Source organism: Tetrao urogallus, assembly GCF_951394365.1.
Source record: "Tetrao urogallus genome assembly, chromosome: 4".
NCBI lineage: Eukaryota > Metazoa > Chordata > Aves > Galliformes > Phasianidae > Tetrao > Tetrao urogallus.
The window spans coordinates 12,477,127-12,502,300 of NC_136817.1; the positions used below are offsets into that span (position 1 = coordinate 12,477,127).

The 25,174-nt window shown below is 38.5% G+C and overlaps 2 protein-coding genes across 3 annotated transcripts in view; one reads left to right on the top strand and one right to left on the bottom strand.

The window, feature by feature from the left end:
* The window catches only part of ARHGAP10 (Rho GTPase activating protein 10), a gene marked incomplete at both ends in the record, with an annotated part of 132,848 nt that extends 117,288 nt beyond the window's left edge, over window positions 1-15,560 (top strand). Inside the window, 3 exons of the mRNA XM_079535115.1 lie at window positions 5,490-5,621; window positions 6,392-6,483; window positions 15,472-15,560. Of these exons, the coding sequence (XP_079391241.1) occupies window positions 5,490-5,621; window positions 6,392-6,483; window positions 15,472-15,560 (313 nt within the window). The remainder of the gene's footprint in view (window positions 1-5,489; window positions 5,622-6,391; window positions 6,484-15,471) is intronic.
* An 8,322-nt stretch (window positions 15,561-23,882) lies between these two features.
* The window catches only part of NR3C2 (nuclear receptor subfamily 3 group C member 2), a gene marked incomplete at both ends in the record, with an annotated part of 191,724 nt that continues 190,432 nt past the window's right edge, over window positions 23,883-25,174 (bottom strand). For both annotated transcript variants that reach the window (XM_079534286.1, XM_079534287.1), the window contains one exon: window positions 23,883-24,038. In XM_079534286.1, the coding sequence (XP_079390412.1) occupies window positions 23,883-24,038 (156 nt within the window). The remainder of the gene's footprint in view (window positions 24,039-25,174) is intronic.

Genomic DNA, 25,174 nt, shown 5'->3' on the forward strand with positions numbered 1-25,174 from the left:
TTCCAGGGCCTTTGTGACCAAAAAAGAAGCTGATCTGTGCATTCTTCGCGAAATCTCAGGCTTGCTCAAATTCCCGGTGAGCAAACCTATGTTGAAAGAACCATTGGATAGCAAGGGAGGGCAGAAAAAGTGGCGTTGTGAACGTAACAAGAGTCTTGGAGACAGTTTTTTTTTTGGCTCACTGCTGAATGAATTCTCATCAGCCTTGTTATATCTACACCTGCAGATTGCATATCTGGTCTCCTTCAAATTGAAATAGTTTATTTCTGTATTTTCTGGCAGCAGTGTACATTTGCAATTTAGGTAGATGATGAGTGACATCAGTTTTGGTGTCCTGAAAACTTTCTATATCTGATGTAATCATCTCTTTTTAGTAAGGGAAGATGCTTAAACAGCTGTAGAAGGCCCAATCCAGGTATGCAGCAGTGATTCTCACTGTGCTTATTTTGCAGTTTGGTCTTGGTTCAGCTGCCACCTCTTCAGTGACTCAGCAGTTTGAGGACAGATTTAAATGAAGCAGGCACTTCTTTTTGTATTCCTGTGTTATGCAAACAGAACAGTAGCTCTCGTTTTGCAGCTTCGTTGAAACAATCAAAATATAACTTCATCATGTGGGTCTTACAAAATAGGTTTTGCCATGTCCCTGTCTTCCAGTGACAGCTCATTTAGACAGCAGCACCGCTGGGTGAGTGCCAGGTGAGCTGTACATGTGCTCAGAGCAGAGAGGGACGTGGATGCAACCATTTTGAGCTCAAGTCTCTTTTGTTTTTCCCCCTTCTCTTTTTCTTTTCTTTGCATGATTCCAGGAAACACAGCCCCCACATTTATTTCCTAAAAGGAATAGCAGTCTGCTATAATTGTACGTATGTACATACTTAAGTTTTGCTTGATCTGAATTATCATTTAAAAATGCTGCAGCCTAGGACAGCTGCTATAGAGACATAAACTTCAGATTTACCAGACCGGCGTGAAATACCATTTCACTAATACACTGGCTGCTTCACTGAGGCTTCACAATCCAACTTTAACAAAGCATCTATTTCAGCGTTGGCTGACGTGTATAAAAGAGGAATCTGGAATGCTGAGTGCGAATTACAGACTTTATATTTGGGGGTGGAGTTTCTTTTCAGTGGACACGGATCAGGAAATTCTGTCCTTTTGTTCTGTCTCCAGCTTTGCTGCCGCTGTGACAATTTCTACAATTTCATTCGTATATTTTTCTGCTCCTGGCTCTCATCAAGGCATAGAGTTTTTACATGCAGGAAGATTGTTGTCTGATGATGGAGAGTATTGAATTGCATATTGAGTCAGAAACAGCTGATACCTTCTGATATACTGTGTCATCTTATAACGAAACCTTTTAAGAACACTTCCACTGAGTTTACGTCAGCCAGACACTGTGATACCACAGCCGTGGGGCTGCCAAGCCCTTCTATGAAACACCCCCTTTTTTCTTAAGAGTTGCAGGGCAGATTCTTTTCACAGTATCTTCCTAACTCTCAAGATAAGAGGCTGCTCTTTAGTAGTGTTACCTTAGGAACCAGACAGATAAACATCCAATAAAATCTTGTTTTCAGGAGTTTGTTTCTGAATATCAGTACAAAATCTCTAGCTTATTTTCAGTAAGACCATTTTCTTGCTCCTTCCTTCTCCCACCTTTTTTTTTTTTCCTCAGAGCGAGATGGTTATGTCAGGATTTTTTTTCCTTTCGCGACAAGAAATGCATTGCTTTCATTTTAGCCCTTACAAGACTGCATTTCTTCAACATACCTTCTCAAAGTTGAGGTACTGTAAGACAACAGGGTACTTTCTAATTAAGCATAATATTCATAAACAAGGCTTGCAAACCTTCATAGCAAAGTAGCTTTGCTATCTCAAGAATCTGTTGAAGGAAAAAATAAGTTGTTGTGTATTGCTTGCACAGCACAACATTGGAAAAGATTTTTCCTGTTGAGCAAAAGCTTCTGCTTTAATAATAAAATTAAGTGATCCCTGAGATAGCCAAGTACAGTAAATAAAAGAAGAGCTGAAATTTGAGAATCTAGAATGTGCTTAATATTTAAAGCCATTAAAGTTGTGGCTTTTTTTTTTTTTTTTTTTTTTTTTTACTTTTTCTCATTATGGTAAAACTATTTCTGTGAAAAACTTTTTTTTTTTTTTTCTGCATGCTGGATCCTAGACAATGATCTGTTGATCTGTAACCATGAACTGAAAGTGACAAGCAAATTGAGGAGCTGTACTGCAGCGCTTTAGCTATAGCTGAAATGTATTAAGTGAATTCATCAAAAGGGGAGGAGGGAGCAGACCAGGGCGCCACATACCCTCACTTCTGGATGGTTTTTCCTCAGCTGGAGTTACTCAGAAATTGTAGAAAATCTGTTCATCTTTACATACTTTCACCTAATGCTACCTGATAATGGACAGTGTAATCTTATTAGTTGATTGGTTACTGTTCTTGTTGAATCTGTGTTACCGGAGAAATAAATGTGCTCTAAGAGGGACTGAACGCATGACTTCATCCTCTGTTCCTTTCTTTGCACACCTACTCTGTTGTTCACGTCTTGATTTATTTATTAAATCTCCTTTGTCAAGTCTCAAAGAGAAACCAGCTGCAATATTCTAAGTATTCTTATGAATTACTGCTCCTTTCCTGTGTCAGAGGGTTTGTTCTGAGCATCATTTTGAGATCATTAATCTCATGTCTTCAACTAAGGGGAGTGTGTGTTGTCCTAGAACTGATCGTGCAAGTTGCACAGATAAATAAGATGCATATTTCAAAGAAATATCAAGCGAATGGAAGCTTTTAGCACTCACTTGTTGTGAAGCAAACAATGCCAAACATTGAGATATGCAATAGAGAAGACTATTTTGGCAGAAAGATATTCTTCACTTGGGATTAGTTTGAACAAGCAACACTTTCATATTCTGGCTGTGTACTTGGAATGTTACTTTTCAATTTTCTGTAGTTTACAGGCTTAAGAAATGAGCTTTACCTAGTCTTAACTTTGGAGTTGAGATCAATAATTGAAAGCCAAAGGGAAAAGATATTTTCTTTGAGTACCAGGATTGCTTTAACTCTAATACTTCAGTCATTCAAGCATGATAATTTTTTTTTGTGTTTCCGAAAATCATTTTTTGTCATAGGCCCATCTATGCTATTGAGTTAAAATTAATTTTACACATATACCTTGTGTGCAGAGCAATGGACAGATGGTCTGTGTTCTAGCAAGCTTTATAAACTTTCCAGTATTATTAAGCAATTTTCTATCCTCAGTATTAGAAACAAGTAAAACACAAAAAGTGAACATTGGTATTTGCATTATCTCTAAATGGATTCACAGCCAAAAATTAGGGAAACTTTTAAAACAACACATAAGAACGCTAAGAAGAGAACAAGTTCAAGTGGAAGTAAGCCACAACATTATTAGGTGCTGGTCTTCAGAAGTATGTAATTACAGGAAATGTAAATTACTATCTAGAGGTAGATTCAGAAATGGCTAAGCAGACTAGATGCCCTGTTCCCAAAGCGTGGAGTGATATATGCTTCTGATCAGCACAGTCCAGCTTTTATTCAGTTTACTACATGTAATTTCTACCTTTCTTTGGTAAATCTGATCATTTTAAAAGCAGAACATGTTTTGATGAACTCTTCTCACTATGATGCCAGCACATTTAAGTTTCATTTTTATTAGTGGAATTAACTACAAAATACTGGTTTTGTACACTTAGAATTCCCATTCTCATCCAAATGCAGTCTGACAGATCCAAATTTAAAATTGTCTTAATGACTGAAGAATGGGCCACTCACCATTTTATAACACAGTAAATTAAAAAGTTAATAGTCAAAATAAATGTCTATATAAGTATTTAATTGCTGGGTTGAAAACGCAATATATCGGCTGGCACAATTAGTCTGTAAAAGTTGTACTTGTTTGTAAGCATTGTTATCAACACAACAGAATAGTGATTATTTCTTCTGGAAATTAAATATCCCCTTGAACAAGAAGATGGAAATCAAATTAATAAGTTAGGTTTCCTGCATCCTTTTATTCATTTGCAATTAAGTGAAGGGTCTGTGGATTTTTCTATTGGCCAATCCACTTTGCTTAGGTGGAAATTCACACATCCAGATAATCCTTCTTGACTAGATTCAGAGATTTTGGTGGTGCTTTGTGCATATATGATATCTAAAAGGTTAGTACAAGAGTAAGTTTAACTGATAAATGAGAGCAGGTTGACACTTAAACACCACTTCTTCCAAGCTCAATATCTGTGCACCCCTACGAATAAGAAATCCGGCAAAGATAGCAGGAGGCCTGTGTGAATGAGCAAAAACTCATGGATAAACTAAAAGGAAAGATGATGATCCATGAAAAGTGGAGAAAGGGCCCATCCACCTGGGAAGAGTGTAAGAATGTTGTCAGGGCCTGTAGAGAGGCAATGAGGAAGGCTAAAGCACTCCTGGAATTAAACTTTGAAACTTTGTAAAGGACATAAAGCATAACCAGAAAGGCTTTTTTGACTATGTCAACAATAAAATGAAGACTAGGGAAACAGTGGGTCCCCTACTAAATAGTGTGGGTGCCCTACTAACAGGTGCTGCTGAAAAGATGGAGATTCTGAATGCCTTCTTTGCTTCCCTCTTCAATGCTAAGACTAGCCCTCAGGCATCCCAGGCCCAGCTGCATTAATTCCAAGTGATGTTTCCTGTGTGAAAGATGTGTGTGAACCATTTAAATTCTGTTTCTGCTTGGAAACTGCTTGAAGTTCAGTTCTTTGTTCCAAAGACACGATGACATGAAATGTTTGGATTTTTGGTTGCTCTGCCCATGAAGAAAAGCTTCCAGTGTTGGAACACTTCAGTTCCTCAAACTGTAGAGCAAATTTATGTCCAGAATGACTTCGTATATGTTTTTCGGTGTTTCAGCTTTGTCCGCTGTTCTTGTAGCAACTATGTTTTCAGTCATTAATTTAATATGTACTTGAACAGTGTGCTCATGAGGGCAGCCACTGAAGCAGTATCTGCGCAGTTACACGAAAGAGATCTCAATCCAGAGGCAGCATCGTGATCCGCTGCTGTAATAGCTGTAGCCTTTTGAAATCTTCCCGTCATACATCATGCCTCAGTTCAGTGCTGAGAAGATTTTTAAATAGATTCATCAAAACTTGTAAAGGCGAAGTGGCAGCTCAAATAATAACCTGCTGTATGCAGTTTCATTGTATCTGTCTTTATTAGATAAGGAACGTGGAATTTTTTCTTGTTATTGGCTATGTCACACATCTTAGGTAATTCATCCTGGCTTAGGATATAGGGCATATAGGAGAACTGCTTTCCAGGAAGAAATGGCAAAAACAGGATATCTGGAAAATTAGTTTGACTCTGTTATTGACTTCCAGTTTAGAGAAAGTAACTAGTTAATCTAGCTATGAAGATACAAACGTTTTTTGTATTCATCTTGTTAATTCTGCCTTGAAAATACTTCTCTCAGTTCCGGTCAAAGCCGCTCATCGATGGTTTCGTGGATGAACACCCCGTGCACCAACCCAGTTGCTACCAACACTGTACCATCTGCTTTCTCCTTCCCTAATCCTTCCACTGGAGGTGACAGAACAGTGGAGAGGTATGATGTACTCTTAGACTTTTGCTGGTTATTTATTTGCTCCCTTTAGTCTCTATCTTTTTTTAACGACTAATTCACGTCTTCTGCTGTAAATAAGTGGTTATCACATACCAAGAAATGCAACCTTTGCAAGTTAAACAGAACAAAATTTCAGACACTTTGTCTATTTTTTCCTTTAAATACCTTCCCCACAGAAGATACACAGACTGAGCCAGAATTATTATTGAACATCCTGAGAGCACCTCCAAAAGACTGCCAGAAGTTCTATGAACCTTATTGCGTATAGGACAAAATAGCATGTTCATTGGTCTACCGATGTCGTATTGTAAAAAAAAAAAAAAAAAAAAATTCAGAAAAGCATTCTCTGCAGTGTCAGTGAAAAGCTGTATTGCAAGGTTCATGAGGGAACATTTTGGAAGATAAAATGACTAGTCTATAAACAAGATAAGGTACGCTTCGCTTATTACTGATTTTACTGCTGATTAGAACTTGGCAACATTATAGCAGTGGTTGAAGCTGCATTTCACTGGCATAGAAATAAGTGTGCACAAAAACAGGAGTATGATATTCATAAGTGCCAACAGTAAGCTGTGAAGCTTCAGCTTTGGCATTTGTGCATATGAATTAGAAGCCTGTGATAATGCATATGAGACTGCATAGAAAGTTTTAGCCACCTCCCAATGAGAATGGAGAGAGAATGAATGGTTGAGTAAAAGAGTATTTTCTTTAGCAGTCGAAAGTAACTGCATCTCATAATTTCATTTTTTCAGCATTGCCCACCGAAAAGCAAGAGCAGTTTATCCATGTGAAGCAGAACATAGCTCTGAATTATCATTTCAGACAGGAGCAATTTTTGAAGATGGTAAGTACTTATTGAGTGAATGTAAAGCAATGAAAAACAAACTGACAAAACCGTTCAAATGGCTTCGGATAAAAATACAAGCATAACTGCTATTCTGTCAACATCACTTGTGGCAGTCAGTGACGTAGAAGATTTCCGGTACATAAAAACTGCATTAGCATAAATGAAAGCATTATGAGGTAATGCTTTTGCTTTGGGTGAGCAGATTCTTGTTGCTTTTAACATTTCAGCAGCGTTGAAACACGCGTCACAGTAAAAACAAAGTTCAGCAATAGAGAAAGGCCTATGAAACGGTTTTTTAATAAAGACTATATTTGTAAAATATCTGAGAGACTCACTTAAAATAAATCCACTTAAGGATTTTCAAGCAGAGTTCTAGGTGAATTAGATTGTTATTGTAGAGAGAAGCGTTTAGTCTTCTGACCAAGCTTAATGTGCATTTGTACATGTAGAAAGAGGCATAGTCACAGGATGAAAGCCTATGTTTAAAAATTTCTGTCTAAATGTAATATTGCATATGAACACCCAGAACGTGATTCTGTGCTCAAGAATGCTGAAGCTCCTCAGTATAATTGTATGACTCTCCTCTTCAGCATCTGTACAGGGGTTTTGAATTGACAAGAATTGACAAGTCTTTACTTCTAAAATCTTACACCACTAACAACTGTAATACAAATTCTGAAAAAAACAGAAGATATCAGAGCTCAGTTTTTTCATACTGTTGCAGAAAGGGATGGTATGCTATGGATCAACAGGGCCTGGACAAATTCAGCAAATCTTGTTACTTGAGTGCATTTAATAACAACTGTTAAGGACAAATTAATTCATAGCAGGAGCGGTTTAAGACTGTTTCTTACAAGGCCTTGATAAATTGCATTTGTTATCAAAAACAAGACTTCCAGTCAAATCCTCATCCAAGCGTTATGCAGATTGAGGGATTCAAAATGATTTGTGAATTAGGTTCTCAAGATTCTTGGTAAAATTGAGATCAGTACTTTATCCTTTTGATCTGCCTAGAGGCATGTGAGTAGTAAGGGGCACATGGGCTCCTAAAGAAACCAGGAACTCTGCAGTGATGCCTGTTTTTTCTTATCCATTGTTATCTTGCTACTTGACCAGAAGACTGATAAGTACTTTCCAGAGGTAAAGTACTATTTAATTCTGAATGACTAAATACACTTCGGATATGCACTGCCCAGTCATACAGATACTACATGTGAGAATCTTAGTTTGGATATCCAATAAAGGAGAAGTATTCCAAATTACCTGTTTACATCCAACAAGAAAAAAAGTACAGTCTGAAACCACTGGAGGAAAATAAAAAAAAAACCCAACCTGCAAGTGTTGAAAGGTTCTCTAACTGTGCATTGCAAAACGCACCCTGTTAACTCTGTTAGTACTGGATCAAAAAGTACACATGTGAAAGTTGTTCACATAAAGCTGAAACAAATTGGGGGAGCAGCAGAATCCTTTTTCTCCTTTCTCTTTTTTCTCAGTCATAACAACAACAAAATAGCACAGACATAAACATATACTTCCCCTTCTTTGTGAAGCCTAATTTTAAGCAGCAGATTGTAAGGAAATTGCTGTACTCTCTCCTCCCAAATAAATAAAGAGTAGGCCTAGTCCAGAATTCAGTTAAGTTGATTTTTTTCTTGTTGTTCTAGGTTTTTTTTTTTATAAGTGTAATCTGGTTTGAGGTCCCCACAGTCTTCTTCCCCCTAGCACCCACTTTACAAAATCATACTTGGTGTTTCCTATTAGATAAGTGCCTTGCAGGCAATTCACGTCTGAATCAAGTTAAATGGGAAATCTTTTAAAGATGGATTAGGTAAATGATTGCTCTTTTTAAAATCTCTCACAGCAGTTATTTTAATTGAAGTTTTTTAAAATATGACTGATAGGAATCTTCCACAGATGTAAAATTTGTGTATGGGAAAAAAATCTGGTACATGGAAGACCTGGTGCATAAGAGACAGGCATTTCTAACGCACAGTACCACAGCTTGCACACCTGTTGTGTTGCCACTGGGGAAGTCAGCCTTACAAGAGTTAGTTTCTTCTGTATAATGTGTTTGCATGACAGCAGTGTTGAGATTCTTCTCCTTTGTGAAGAGGTCACTAGTTGTTACAGCAAAGCTACCATGCTTTTGGTGCATTACAGCCTCAATACTTTTTCATCTAGACAGCTGGACTGTCCAAGAACAAGAACAAGTATGAATTTTATTCTTCAGCAGCACATGGAGAGTCGTTTCAACTATAGGAATATTTTTTTTTCCATAATCAACATCTCCAGTATATTTGGAAGCTTGGAAAACATCATTGAAAATCCCTGCATTTTAAAAACCTAATTGTGATCTCTCCATCGGAGATCTACATCTCCTTAAATACATTTGTTTTCATTTATTCCACTGTATCTTGCTTATTTGGTAGATGTTATTCTTCATCTCATCGTACTTTCAGCCTAGGGGAGGATGTGGGCTAGTCCCAAAAAGGAGGAGACCATGCAAGTATTAAGACAGTAACTGGATATAATTAACAACTTAACAGCCATTCCATAACAACTTGTAGTAGGATATGTCACAGGTAGGCTCTGTCAATGTGGAAAGCTATCCTCACTCACCCTTCAGACTAGTCCTCATGTTTGAAATCATTGAAATGCCTTCACACAGGCCTTCTCTTTTTGCATTAGGCACCCTGTGCCTAAGCTAGAGTCAGATTCCAGTGAATCAATTCAGGTTCTTCAGTTACTCAATTTAAATTCCCATATGCCCTAATAAAGCCCCCAAATGAAGAATTAAAGTAATAATACATCATTTCTGCAGCTCTACCAATAACCTTAACTATCAAAGTGACAACGCATCAATCAAGTTGACATACAGCTAGTATCAACCATTAAAGTAACTGTTAAATTAATGTCTACTAAGGAGTACTGCTTCCATTAGCGAGGGTTTTATCCGTCTCTCCTTTCTCCACCCTGCCTGTCTCAATTTCTAATCCTGTCTCACTCATCTCACTGTTTGCATGCTGAGTTTTCTCCTTTCTCTTTGGTCTGTTCTTCTGCCATGTTTCCTTCACTTTTTCACTTCCCTACCCTGTTCTTCTTCTGCTTTATCTCTCTTGGTCTGTAGATGGTGATTGCAGTAGCTCTCTTGTCTGTTATTATCCTCTAAAAATCTTTCTGGCTGCTCTACTCTGAGACAGAATAATGGCATTTAGTGAGGTACAGTTCTGCACCTGTCATAGCTGCTAAATGTAATATTGCGCAAGCAGGTAAAAGTTTAACCATTACTACTCTCTCCCGTTCCTTAATCTAAATGGGGAAAAGGAGAGGTTTCTCAGGATGACAAAGTTAGATTTACTAATATTTTAAATTAAGCTTTACATCACATGATAGGAAAACATATAGAATCTGAGCATTCGCATATTCAGGTGTTTTCATTTTTGTATGCTCTCCCAAGTCCTAGTATTTTATTAAAGTGCCACAGAACATAAATATTAAAGCACCAACTGGTAAGTTTAAAAATCAAAAGCGAACATTTCAAATTAAATGAATTGTGTAAGAAAATGAATAATATAACCTGAACAATATCCACTGTTTTTTTTGTTTTTTTTTAAATACATATTTTTTTCATCTTCAATTCAATTTACCTTAGGCTGTACCAGTGTTTTTCTTTCCCAGTTGCTACAGGCTGTATTATTGACAGCACATATCACTATAATTCAGGTAATTAGAGACAAAGCATAAAGACTCCGCAGCTGGGTAAAGGCATATGCGGGAAGAAACAAAGTATGACCTGAGATCACGAGAGACATACGCTGGTCGTATTGGGTATTTTTGGTCACAGCAGTTATTCCAAATAATCATGAAAGGAACAATCACACTGCCTGGCACTGAAATCTTGCCAGCCTTGCCTTGAACTACTGCTTCTTCAAAGAGACTCCTTTGAAGTGAGAAAATGGGAATTACACTAGAGAGAAGTGTTTGGGTAAGGTAAATGTTGTGCACAACAAAATTCCTTGTCATTATTCTTATCAGCTCTACAGTGAAGTTGCCCAAAATTTTGTCAAAATGGCTCTCAACAAAACTTTCCACAATCTTCAAAATAACAATTTAGGAGAAAACTGAGGAAGCTTTTTAACACAGGGATTTTCCTTAGCAAAAGTATAGTAGCCATTGTCCCTACCTGTATAACCAATGCATATAAAGATGCTATAATTACAAAATAAACCAGACAGTTTGGCACAGCAGATTATAAAAACAAAAAATAAATAAATAAATAAAGAAAACACTTACCTGCATCCTGGGATCACTGCAAAACTCCAAAGGAGGGATCTCCAGAAGAAATCTTTTCCCCCTGCCGGTCAGCTCTTAAATGGCTCTAGGAGAGGTGCAGCCAGGCTCCACTCCTTCCGGCAGCACAGCTAAATTGCCTTCACCTGTGCTCCCAGGGCTGATTCATTGCTTGCCTCAGGTGATCAATCAGAGGTTCAGGCTGTGATTCAGCAGTTCCCATACACTACCAAGCACAGCAAGAACACAAAAAGCCATTCAAAGAGCCATAGTCATCCCCCTCTGCTTTTCCCGGAATAACTGAGTGCCATTTTCAGTTATCGGCCTCATTTTGCCCCCAAGGCATTCTCTTCCCTGTTATTCGTGTTGAGATTTCTGGGCTGACTTTCTTTATGGTATTGATAAATGAACTATTTACATCGAAGAAAAGTAGTACTTCCAAAATGCTGTATTGCACTGTATGTGCAAATAATTATTTTGTTCAGCTGAAAATGAGAACAAAGTGACTTCTTTGTGTTCCTTTCATCTGTGGTTTTCAAAGCGTTCATGTACGTTAACTGTCTCAGTGTTACCCCCAGAGAAACTGAGTGTACAGGTGGTGGGCAGATATTCTTCTTTTCAGATCCCTCCATACCATTAAGGATAAGTTACCTCAAACTGCTGCTGAAAGTTGCTGTCACACCTTCACCAGTAAAAAGTTCTAGATATGCGCTCATGATTTCTGCTTACTTTGCTAGAAGTCTTAAAAAGCCACAGAAGGTAGCTTGCTTTTAACTGGCCTGACTTTGCTGCATACAGAATAGGGAAGACATTATCTTGCCAACGGTGTTGTGGAAACAGTAAACTCCAAAAAAAAGAGTTAATGGGAAGCTAAGAAGTGGAAGATGTTTACATAGATGTGTTTGAACAGATGTGTATTACCTCTTGTTGTGCATGCAGCACTGTCATGGATGCTCAGCTGGAGGATGGGATGAATTCAGCTCAGGACTAAGACTCCAAGTCTCAATGTCTGCACTTAGGACATAGGACTTGGAAGCACATCTGGGTACTTTAATTTAACTTCCTGATGAAGAATTGGCCATGATTTCTATGATTCATGATTGGCAGTGATTTCTATGGAAGTGTGTTTTGGGGCTGTAGTGAGCTTTCTGTTGCCCACAGAATGTAGCTTTTGGTCCATTACTTTTGCTTGGTAGAAACAGAGGCCATCTGGTCAGACACCACGCATGTCAGATTTCCTCCCAAAACAGCTAGTTTCCACAAGGGTTTTGCCTGATTCAGTCCTTCTGCAGCTAGTGGCACCTAGGCAGTGAAATAATACCACTGTGGAAATTTGATCTCATTTGTAGTGCGAATCCCTGTAACTCTTGATTTGCTGAAACAAGCATGATGTCTGCTGTAGAAGAGTACGTCAGGACTTGGTGTCTCATAGAAGAGATGCTTTCAAATTTTTATGTATTTGCAGTTAGACAGTCATAACATGGGCAATATTAATGGTATTTCCTATAGAGAATACAGAAAACTAAGAAAGAATGCTGCAACTACCAAGCTAACCTTACTGTGTTTCTTGATTTAGTGAAATTGGAAAAGCTGTTACTTGGAGATCTCATTACAGATAGCAAATCTATTTATTTTGTTTGTCCACCTGAGTTTGGGGTAATTGTGTAGCATTCACAGCCATACTGATGGTCAAAAATCGTCCCTGTGTACAGTTTGCCTTCGCTAGAGTGAGACCACTCCAATGGCCCTGCAGGAGGTGTTGAGAAGGCTGCCATCCCCTCAGGGCTCTGAAGATTGCTGTTATTTCCACTGTCCTCAGAGTGGGAGGGCTTTTGATGGCCAGTTTTGATTGCGCAGCTGCTATACCATCATCAAATCTTTCTGTGCCATATGTAATTGTCAGTTCTCTGCTCCCTGTCTTTCACACTACAGGTGTTTTCCCTAGCTAGCATAAGACTTAGTCCTAGAGGTCCGATAACAGTTGTTGTTTTATGGCCAAATATGTAGTTTCTGCAGCATTATTTTTAAATGAGGCAGGCCTGAGAAAGTGCTAAGAATTGTGATGTCTGTTGATTGAGAATAAAAGGCAGGAAGGGGACAGTAAAGAGCATCTCTTCAACAGGCTGTTTTTTTAGAAACAGCCTATGGCCTGGGTTTGGGAAGACGTGTGATAACAGAATGTCTTTTGTGTGGTGAGGGTTTTTAAAATGAATGTTGTTGTACACCATGCTTTGGAATTGGTTAGCAAAGAAAACAGGCTTACTGGGGTTTCAAACAACTTTGCATTTGGGCAGCTTCTGCATTTACATCATTTGCCCACAGAAGTCAGTGATGTATGTGGCTACCTTGATGCATGAGGAGATCTGTTTACTCAAGATGAGAGTTGCCATTGCTGTTGAATACTAAAAATTCTTGATGTGTTGTTTTTTGGTTTTTTTTTTTAAAAGGTTTCCCACCAGAAATGGTGAGTTTAGTTGTAGTCTGAGTGGTTATCCTTTCTTCAGTGCTCACAGAGTCCGTAAGAAAATTGTACCAAGGAAATAGTGAGGTTCTGAGCTGTGTGTAAAGTGTGGTATTCAGTTCCCCAAGTGCAGAGCTCAGCCTTGTAGGTAACAATGGGATAAAATCATATTATCACAGAATGGCTTGGGTTGGAAGGGATCTTGAGGATCATCCAGTTCCAGCCCTGCTGCTCAGCCTCGTGTGTTGTATCGAACATTCTGCAGTACTCAGAGTTCACTATTCTATTATCAAACTTGTTCGGAAAACATTTCTTCTGAAATTTGCTGCTGTGTCAAGCCAAGGGATTCCATACTGTTTGACCATTTCCTCCTACGGGTAAATTTTAGGGCCCTGTCCTCTGTGATCACCTCAGACAAGGGCTGCCCTTGTTTTTAACAGGCTTTTGGTTTATAGACACTGACATGCCAGTAATCACTGTCTTCTCTGTCACATAAATTGACCCAAACGTATTTTTGGGTTTAGCTCCAGAGGACAAGCAGAAATTTCTTACTTGCAGCTCTTCTGGTTGCTTTACTTTCTTGTCTGCTGTTCTAGGGGAGTTTCCTCCCCATAATATAGCTGTGCCCCATAGACACAGCTGTAAGTACCCATGGGTACTTCAGGCAGAGGGTGAGCTACTCCTACAGCTGGCACGATGGCTCATTGGGTGCAATGGCAGCTGTTGCAGCAGAGCTTCTGGAGGTGGGCTTGTGCTGGTTTCAGCATCGCAGTTCTAAATGCATGTATACACTGTAATCGTGTTTTAAAAATGACAAAGAAAGAGGAGGGCCTGTTAATTACTAATAGTAATGTAAGTGACTGTGAGTTGCAGTGTGTACAGAGATTCTAAAAGAGAATTTTCTGTGTTTTTTTTTTTTCCTTTGGAATCTTTCTACTGCACACATTCATTTTAATTATGTGCTCATATTGGTTCTGAATATGGACTATCGGCATCATTTGGAAACAGTCTGGTTTTCTAAATGCCTAAGTGTCTTGGAGAAGGAGTTGTTATTTAAGCCATGGTTTCTGAGCACAGCTTCTAGCTATGGCCTGCCAGCGTTAGGACACAGAGCAGAAGGGTAGGGGAAATTTTAAGTGCTCATTTTGAGAACCTTACCATGCTTTTAAAGCGAGACTTAACTTTTACTTTCTTGATTTCGTGAAACCTATCAGTATCACATTCCTCAATGTGTTAATGTATTTTGAATAAAGCATTGTTATGGCCAGCAGCATAACTCAGCATTTCTCTGATGATTTCTTTAAATAATGTCCATCTTAAAAGCACTAAGAGGATAAATTAACATGGTGGAGAACATCATAGGTCACTAGAAGTGTGGGATTTACAATTAAATAGGTAAAGTAGCTACAAGTACTGTGTTCTCCTAAGAAATTTGGTAGGGGGATTTTGAGCATTTTTTACTGTATTCCAAATGAATGAGGCTTATGCTTCTTTTATTAACTTTTGTCAAATGTGGTTAAAAAATACATAGGAAGCCAGAGTTCATTTATTCTGTTGCTCACGGAATTACTTGGGGGCATTTAGAGTCTGAGCAGAACTTTTTCTTATTTTAGATCTACAGATACTTTTGCATTAACTTTAGTATCAGTAATGGCAAGTACTTAGGATGGTGATAAGGAACAAGGTTTACCTTCCAAGCTGTTCCTTTGTGTTTTGTGAATAGCATGATGTGTTTGATAATTTAAATATTGTCCATTGGTCTCTTGTAGTAGAAGCTCTACTCTGTGAACAGATGGTACCTGGATTGAGATCTGGACTCTTTTCTGTGGCCCTGAGCTTCCAGGTTCATTGCCTCTGCAGAAGTCAGGAGTTTGGTTATACTTTGCCCTCAGCTACTGAAATTGTTTCCTACTATTTGACAGGAATTTTGACTTCTCACCAGAAAGCTTCTGAATTTTCTGTTTTATGAACCTGTCCTTTCTAAGTCCTTTTATCTAATTGTTCCCTTCACGTTATCTCCTGCACCCAAAAGCAGAAGACAGTTCAAGCACTTAAATCATGCAAGCATTTACTTAAATATCCTCATCATTTTCCCTAGTGAGACTGTCAAGTCAACTGGGTGTTTGCAAGAGGCTGCATATTTTCATGGATATTTTGCACGGTGCCATGGAGCTAAATCTAAAAGGACTATTTTGAGCATAAAAAGACGATGTATTTTTTCTTTTCTTTTGCAGTGCAATTTTCCAGGGAACCAGGATGGCTAGAAGGCACATTAAATGGCAAGAGAGGACTGATTCCACAAAATTATGTTCAGTTTTTATAGCTTTATGCATTGAACGCCAAGGTGTACATGGTATCCATGGATTTTTGTTATAGTCACTTCTCTTCACTTTCGTGACCGTTTTTAATCAACGAAGCCAGCCTGATTGTGGGTTGAAGATCCCAGTATGTTTAAGCACATTAAGTGTTGCCAAATACGAGTTAGAAATGAAAGATTCTTCAAGGTTTGGAATCGATGGGGACAGAACAGTTGGATGGCGAGAAGGTTTAATTTTTTTTAATAGTTTGTTCAATTGTAGCAGTATGGTTGTTTGCACAGTAACTAGCATTTGAAGTCAAATCTTTGGTTGATCTGTGGCTCAGCTCTCAGTTGAAGATGATTTTTAAAAATTAGTGTCCAGAAGATTACACATCCATATCAGCCATTTTAACAGACTGTTATTCAAGTGTGGAAAGTACTGTTGGATAAAAAAACAATCATGCTGGCACCTAAATTATATTTCAAAAAGTGGAATAGATGATGTGGAACAGATATATTGGTAAGTAAAATTATAGGTATCAAGACATGACATTTTTCAAATGTCTTCAAAGATTACGGTCATTTATGTTGTGTGTGTGACTTCATTTATTTTATTAAGGTAAGACACGTGAGCTTTTATTACAGGCTCCTATCTGCTGTGGTTCCTTTGTTACTCAAAAATATCACTGTAAATGAAATAAAATGATGTTTGGTTTTTGACTTTAGTCTTTCTTTAGCTGGAGAATATTTTGTCTGGTTGTGTAAATTATGACATTAAATAATTATTGGCGGCTTTATTAAGTCAGTCACAAAGAGGCTCTAACATGGATGAGGAACTCAAAACAGGCAACTTGGAAAACTCAAGCCAAAGGAAAAGAAAATCTCTGTGATTCTTGTATATCCTGGAAAAATCTTTCATTTTATCTGCTGGCTGGCTCTTGAGCTTCCCTTTTCTTCCTCTCCCATAATTGTAGATTGTAAGGTCTTAACGATACTTCATATTATCACAGTCCTCAAGTAGCTGCCTCAGAATTTGCAGAACTATTTGTGTAGAAAGTGAGTTATCTGTGATCACAGAAAAAGCTTCGAGAAATCCTGTGGTGTATAAATGTGTGCCTTGTGATAAAAATGTGACATGCAGTCTATTGTTTATCTTTGTATTTCTTCTCTCCTTCAAGAAAGACCCTTTGGGAGGCCGTGGAGAGGATGCAGGAAAATCTGACAGGATGGCGTGTTAGCACAGGCTCATTTATTTGTTAAATTGGACTCTATGGATTTAGAGTAATTTACTACAGACATACTTTGCTTGCAGGTTTTTCTAACCAATGTGATTAATAAACCAGTTAATGGTCAACGCTGCCTTCAGGTTGAGGTGTTTCTTATCCCCTTCAGATTTAACTCCATACTGCTTTTTTGTTCCTTTGCCTAGACTGTGGAGGCTCCACTGGAGTATGCCCAAATCATTTCCAGATGGAGCAGTGGTGGGCCAAGTCAGTATGGCTCTCCAGCACTAAACCTCATAGCTTGGAGGAGTTTCATTTGGTGAATTCTCCTTGTATGTGAGCAGTGACTCTGCCATAGGCAGTCCTTATCTTGGCACAGCAGCTGAGTGACCCAAGCACAGAAAATTACTTCTGGACTTCTGTAAAAAAAATCCAGTTCTCAGATTTGCTCCTTGATACGCTTTTAAGGAAATAGTCATACCAATAAATACAGCAAGAGGTGGCAGGTTTTCTTGCTCAGATCTGTTCACGTGGCAAAGTGCTGTTCTGGCTGGATGTTGTGTCACCTGGACCATAGCTGTAGGAATTCGTTTGTGACCTTCAAGAGTCATTCTGAATGCAGGATGTTGTGTGTGTGGCCAAATTCAGATTCCATTGCTGCTAGCTGAGTATCTTGGACAGAACCGGAAGAATGTAAATCCCTGTTATTCACCTAGGAGGTGTAGGTGCAAGGCATCCTCAGTTAGCCAAGCTGTGATAACTTGAAGCTTACAAGCTTTCTTAGTCACTTCCAGTTGTTTTGTTGCTGTTTTAAATGTGCAGTGCATGCTAGATCTTGTTCTGGTTGCTTTCTTCCAAAATTCTCAGCCCTAGCTCTGCTCTTTCTGCATTTCTTGTTTCTTTTGACTGAGATGGTTAAAAAAGGTGGATGCAAAGAGTAGAAGACAGTATGCTGCCCCTTCAGTCCAGTCCTGTGACTCTATTTGTCTTTAGGTGAGGTGTTTTGAGATTCCTACTATTGTTGGAGCCATGCAGAACCCACAGATGAAAACTTTGCCACTGGGAAGTGGTGCACTGAGCAGAAGTAATGCTAATTCAAACTTTCTCAAATCCCAGACCTTGTCCAAAAGCAGAGGTGTGAGTAGAGCCAGATTCTGATCTGCCTTTCAGGTTAACCACACTGCCTCTTAGGAATTTAGCAGTGGTAGCTGCCCCCCAGATTTTGATTTTCCACAACAGTCTGGTCATACCAATGTTGAGTATGGATTTGTGCAGCTGAGTAGCTGTGGCACCTCTCATGCTTCACTCTCACTGTTGAATAGTTCTGTAAGTGATGCCCTCACAGCGACTGTCTGGAAGTAGAGATTAAAGGATGCTAAAGAATAAAAACGTTACCAAGAAACTCAGGCTCCTTTTTCAGCCTTTGAGGATCAAGTTTTCTTTCCCAAAGACAGGTCTCAGAGTATGTCTCCCATCTTTCTTTTCCACAGTTTGGGAAGTGTAGTGTTAACTTGACGCAAGATGGGAGACAGGAAATCAGCTATGAGGAAAGCCAGCTGAAGGGCTGGCTGGCTCTAGCCTGGCAGCAGGAGCAGCCGCTGCTCAGCACTTCTGGGCTCAGTCCTCTCCCAGGGAGCCGTTCTCACATCCCAGCTGTGGGTAAGGTTAGAGCTTAATCCACAGGCAGGGTTTCCCCGCCCTTGCAATGTGCTGTGCACAGTGGCATGTATGACTCTGTTTTCAAAATCTGAGACTCCCTGAAGCAAACGCCTGACGCAGGCTGCAAATGGGGGAGGGCGATTTAGGAATCGCTGATGTACGCTTTTTATGCAGAGTGACGTTTTCCCTTGCTTTGGGAACAGAGATTGAACCCCCTCCACGGGGACTGAAGCCTAACATGTGCTTGCAGAATGATGGAAAAGCTGAGCCTCCAGCCCACTCGGGCTAAGTAGGAATGTGCAGTATGTATTACTCACTGGCCGGCATTCGGCTCTACTTCTTGCTGAGCGGCACTTTCACTTTGCTGTTCTCCCTGGGGCTTTCAGGCTGCTGAGTGTTGTTAACCATTGTCCTCCCTGATGGTCACGGCAGGTTTCCTGCTGGTGCCCAGTCCTTCACTGCGTTGAGAGAAAAATCTCACGACTGATTTATCTGCCCTGTAATGAAAACAAGCAGTTGTGCTACATTGCTTACAACTTTTGCTAGCTGAGCCTTTGTAATTAATTGCATCACAGAAAAGTCTTGGTGAGAAATCTGCAATTTCATTCTTCTGTTCCTTCATTTCTTTCTTTTAACCATTTCACAATTCTTACCTGGTTTTAAATTTAATGAGCAAATTCCATCCACTGCTCACAGAGGGTTTGTGCAGCCTGTAAATGCACCAAAGCCGTAAACAGGGTAATTGGGAAGCCTTCCTTGGAGTCGCATCTTGTTGGTTCAATATGCCTCAGGCAGAGTTCTCTCCAGCAGAATTCATCCACATGCCTTCATCTGCACTTGCAGTAACCACAGGTAAGCGCTAAATAATAAATCTAATTCTATTGATATCTGTAGTTAAAATGTAGTTTTAACACTTTGCCGGCTGGCATGTTTTACCTATCAAACATCTTTTTGAAATGAAAGGGTATTTTTCACTACTTTCTACCTTAGCAATACTATTGTACTTAACATGAAGTCCTGTTCCCTGTAGATCCCTCAGAGAAAGCAGTGTCCCAGCTTGAGGTCAGAGAAAAAGTTTTGTTTTGTTTTGTTTTGAAGTAGCGATAGCATTTTCTTATTTCTAGAACAGCATATGACAGATACATCTGCTTCCAAGCAGATGGGCAATTTTTCTGACAATTCAGCAAACAGAAGGCAGGTGCAAGGATTTTTGGCAATGGAAAGTTTGCGTGACTTGTTACTATTAAAAGAAACAACAAGCAAAGTGCAGTTAAATGGTGGTCTTGCATCACAGCCCGAGCTTCATGCTGAACTCTGTAATAAATATTTAGGGGAGCACAGAATAAACCAGCATAGCAAGAGCTGTGTTTCCCCTTCTGAATTTCTTAGCATAATTGGAAGAGGCTCAGCTCTTGAGAAGGCTATTTATTAACTTGAGAAAGCTTATGTGTGTAGAACAGTGACTCGCTATTTCCACAAAGGAAAAAACAACTGGTCTGTGGGGCAGCAGCCTTAGGATAGCTCAAGCTGGACGCCAGGCTCACCCAGCTATTGAAGGTTGCGGGGCCTGCTTTGTTGAGCAGGATGTGGTTGGTGTCAGTGTCACCACTTCTTCCTCGGGAAACGCAAAGACCCCAATTAATTAAAGGAAGCAAACTCCTCAGAGTTGAGCATTTCTTATTACACCCTGAGCACAGCCACTGTCTGGCTGAAATAGAGCTAGATAAACGCAAATCGCTAGGTGGATGAAGACAGATGTTAGGTTGCACTGTTAGTTACTGTGGAGTTGGATATTGTTTCCAAATGCGCAGAAGCTTCTTTCTAAGGTTATCAGTGCACCAGCAGTTATCTGAGATTAAAATGCAAGAAGTACTTGCAATCAAACCAGTTTAATTCATGTACATTTGTACAATTTGTATATAAAAAAAAAATAGGTACTTGCAGACATTAACATAAAGACCAAACAATATTTTCTATTTATTTAAAAAGCTTTAAACATACAGAAGCAAACCCCTAATTATAAATGCATCATTATGCATAGATGTTACTGTTTACACCATACTGCTGGCTGCTTGTATTTTTCCATCCAGGAATCTAGTTAAACTCCAAGAGTGCTTAAACATTCCTCTGAGCTTCCTGGCCTCAGAACTGCTTGCTGTCTATCTTATCAAGTCATTGACCTCCAGCTGAAAACATTGCTCTAAAAAAAGAAAGTCAAATCTTTAATAAACAATTAAAAGTGCATTAACTGTAGAATTGTTTAATCTCATAAATGCTTAAACAAGTCAGTGAAAAACACCACCCTGTGAATTAGCTTTTTGCATTATTGATTGTAAAGTATCGTTTTAATAAGATTTTGCTACTGCAAACTTTAGTCTATTTTATTTTGTGCAACTTCTCGGTTGCACGGCGCGTAGTATTCCTGAAATACCCACTGCAGTACATTGACACTATGTTACATTTTAAACTGGTATACAATGCTCTTGCTGTATATCCCCGTCCTTTCTTACAACAAAATAATTTAGCTCAGTGAACAGAAGCCCATCTTAAAGGATGTTTTCGTTTGTCTTGTATTTTGCAGGAGACAAATGCCTATTTCATTCTAAACAAATTCAAAATACCATAACTTCGTGGTAGCTAAAAACCAAAGGTTTTGTTTTCTGCTGTACGCAGGTTTAGGTAAGAAAAAAAAGTGATGGCTATTCTGCTTGTGTCCTTGATAAGAGAATACTGCCTCTTACAACATCTATATCCAATTTCAATGAGCTCTAGCAAAAAATAATAATCAATGAATGGTTTCATAAACAACAGGTGATTAAAGTAAAGGATTTATTATAATCTGCTTACAGTTGTTTGCAAAGACAGACATACGTTTTTGCATAAAGATATAAATTGCTCTTTAAAACTAATTTAGTGTGTTTAATTATATGAAGTTTCTGTGAATTATGAATTGTACCAAACCAAGATTAAAAGTAATAAGGTACAAAAATAGGAGCAAACAGACAACAATTTGGACTGGGACAGGCATTTAACAGTGAAGTGTAGAATATGGCTTTGCTATTTTAATCAAGCAAAGTTACTCTGAGACAGAAAAGGAGGCAGTAACTTTGTTAATATAAAAAGCTGCTGCAGACTGTATTCACCCAGAACCTGGCTTTGAAATTGTCTATTTTAGACTCAAAAAATTAATTAAAAAAAAAAAAAAAAGGTGAAAAGATGGATGTATGACTGTTTCTTTACTGTAAACAACCAGTCTGCATGCTGTGTATCTCACGCTGGAAGTTTGGCTTTCATATTGCTGTGCAGGTCAGTATTTAAAGATCTGCCTATGAATTAGACTTCCAAAATGCAAATAATATATGTATGTATATATTTATATATAAAAAACCTCTCTGAATACAGTCTTTACAGGTTACCCATTGCATAAGGCAGGTGTCATTTAAAAAGACAAGTAGCACTGACTGTCTTCAGTGCACCAAAGCACACCTCAAAATTTGGAATCAGAAAGGGTATGTAACTCCTATTGGACCACTGTTTCAAAGAAATGCTACATTCTGACTGGTCAAGGGACAAATCATAGCTCAAAAACATCAGTGTCACCCAGAAAAAACACTACAGATTAGGACTCAGAAAAAACTATTCTATTTAAATTAGCATATGGTAGCAACAGTTGAGCCTCAGAAAAGTTCATCTGTCCTCTATTCTACACCAAAATTTGTATTCGTTTACAAATTGTGAAATATAGTGTAAATCACCTCAAAAAGGTTTTGTTCACAGTCTCGTTCTAGAGAAAATGTTTTGAGACAAAATCAGACCGAAGCTGAACTTGTAGCGTCAACAGTTTTCTTTTCCGTGTGTTCTGATCATTACAAAAATTCATACAAAATTAAACGCGCTTTGAGTTTACCACTAAAAATTCTACTCTGCTAATCTGCCCATATCGGTACCTTGCCATCCGTCTTGCTGGTTCTTACTGTCGTGATCTGCATGTTCCCTTCCTCATAATCAGAAATCGTTCTCCTCAATCTGAAATAATAATCTGACCTTCAAAGATGTTCCATGTATCCAGTATTCGAAGGAAAAAAAAAAAACAAAAAAAAAACAACACAATTTGGGAAACATTAATTAAAAATAGCAAAATCATTCAACAGCTTATCTGCCTCTCCTCTCCTGGGAGACAAAGGGAGTCGAGGGCAGGATCTCACGCTATCATTATGCTGGCAAAAGCTTTGGAGAGACTGTAATTTGTCTTGTTAAATGAAACCTTCGTAAGTGGCAAACACAAAAAAGTGTCGTTTCCTACAGAAACATGGAGCAGGATTTCCAAGATGTGCTCATCACGTACACTTGCAAGCGAGACAAAAGAGAGAAAAATATGGAGGAGAATAGAAAGGCTTAAATACAACTGAAAAGGTTAAGTGTGGTTATTTACAACAGATACTATAGGATGGTAAATTAGATATGATGCTAAAAAAGGCACAGCTTTCCCTTTCTTAAATACACTGTAAACGGTTCATTATGCATGCAGAACATTTCACTTTACAAAAAAATTACCTTGTTTGTTTAGACAAAGATAGTACTTAAATAGTCTCCAGCAAAATAGAGTTCTTTCAAAAATACTTTCCCATTCATCCTATTAACCATTAAAGATTTGTTTGTCTCATTTACAAAAGTTCCTTACACCTTATTTCAGGTCCTTCACAATTTATACATACAGCAATGTACAGTACAGCAAAAGACTGCAAAAAATTATTTGTAAAGCCAGCACAATAGATACTATAAATTGATACCAGGGCATTTGTTTTCACATCTTATCCTTCTTAATTAAATAGTAAATGGACACTTAACACAGTGTATATCATCTAGGGCGGGATAACATGGGATAACAAATGCCACAGGTGGGGATAACAGAGTATTCCACACCAAATGTTCTGTTATTACTTTACACAGTAGGGTTGTTTTTTTTTTGTGTGTGTGTATATATGTGTATATATAGAGTTTTTGTTTGTTTTTATTTTTTTTTACAAGAAAAGAATATTAATGCCCCATATTGACTTTACGTTTTATGTGCAAACCAAGGGTAAGCTTTAAAAAGTTCTCATTAGTTCTTGAACCCTTTTAAAACAAGCAAACGATACCAGAAACTACATGGCATATTTAAAACTCCATCTGTTAAAATATCAAAATCAAAGAGTTATTGACTAGATATGGCTTTTCATCCAGAGGAACAGGAACATTTTCTAAGTGTTTTAGGGTTATGGGGTAATTTCCAAACATCTAGGTCTTGCCAAATCCAAGTCAACTGTTTTCCATTCCCCAAACCCTTCATATGATTTTAGACTATTCAGAGACTGCAGAACAAGTGTAAATAGCATGTTTAAAATATGGTTTCTTGGGTCCTTCATGGGTGTGGAATAACACAGGGAAACTTAAGGCAAAGTTCTTCCATTTAAGACATTTTCTATCACTTCCTGTGAAAGTACAGGGGCTTGGCATTCCCAGATTCCACCTTTGGTAGCTGGTCACTGATGATTTCCACCAGCATGGCTGGAAACTCTACTTTCAGTGCCTGAGACTCTCGGAAGGTGTAGAAACAGAATTCCAACAAGTCACTAACAAGCTGAAACACAGAAAGAAACATTTTTTAGGAAAAGTGCGGAGAATTTTGTATTCAAACAAGAGCTTGTTGACAATGAGAGATTATTACTAAGAAAATGGTATCTTACTCTGACTTGGATAGCCCATTTGCAAGCAACGAAGCGACAGGCAAATAAAAGTTCTCAAATCTCCAAGTGCTTCTTCACTGTTCAAAAATCAGCTAATGAAGGGAAACCGCATTACCACTGCCGAACTCATTTTTCAACACTATTACACTTTTCATTTCACTAAGAGCTAACTGGCCACTATGAAAACTGCTGGTGCTCCACACGTCCATGAAAGTAAAGGCTTCTGCCGCCAGAGAAAAGATCAGCCATAACCTACGGTATCTTTACATCCCAGCTGAATGTGGAGATGTTGAGCGGATAAAACATTTGTATTCATGTGTCAATACCTTTGTGATACACGCACACACCAGCCACACTTTTTGTTTTCTTCTTATTAAGCTTCCAGAGGCACTATTTAGCTAAGTATTACTTCTTTTCAAAAATAAAGTTCTCTATTTTTGGTAACCGCCCACTGAGCACGAAGCGTAGAATGTAAAAGATGAGATAAAAATTTCTAAGGAGTCCCAGGAGTTCCCAGAAAAGGAAACTTATATGATACCTCAAGTACTGAGTTGCTCAAAATAGGACCACCACAGATCCCATGCACACCTTATGCTCAGCAGCAGCAATCCTTTAGCTGGCAAATGTTTTCATCGATGAAATCCTACCACAGTTCTCCCATCTGAGAAAGAGCTGCAAGTTAAAATCCTAAACGGCATACAGATACCATCAGCTTCCTGATTTGTAGAGAAAAAAACAGTGCATGTCTTAAAAGCACCGATAAATTTAGTCTGGATTCTACCTTGTCTCAAGTTCTGTTCTTCTCATTTGTCAGCTGCAGAGCTTCATTTTGCTATATACCTTATAGGAAATGGACCACACTACATGAATTATAGCTTTTTTATCTGTCTCCACACAAAACTGCAGACTGTTTTACAAAGTCAAAAATTACGCACATTCAACATTGGTGTCTTCTGTCCTTACAAAAGATTTATACATTTCTCCTCGTGCCTTTATCAAATACAAGTTTGTTGTTTCAGTTCTCAACACA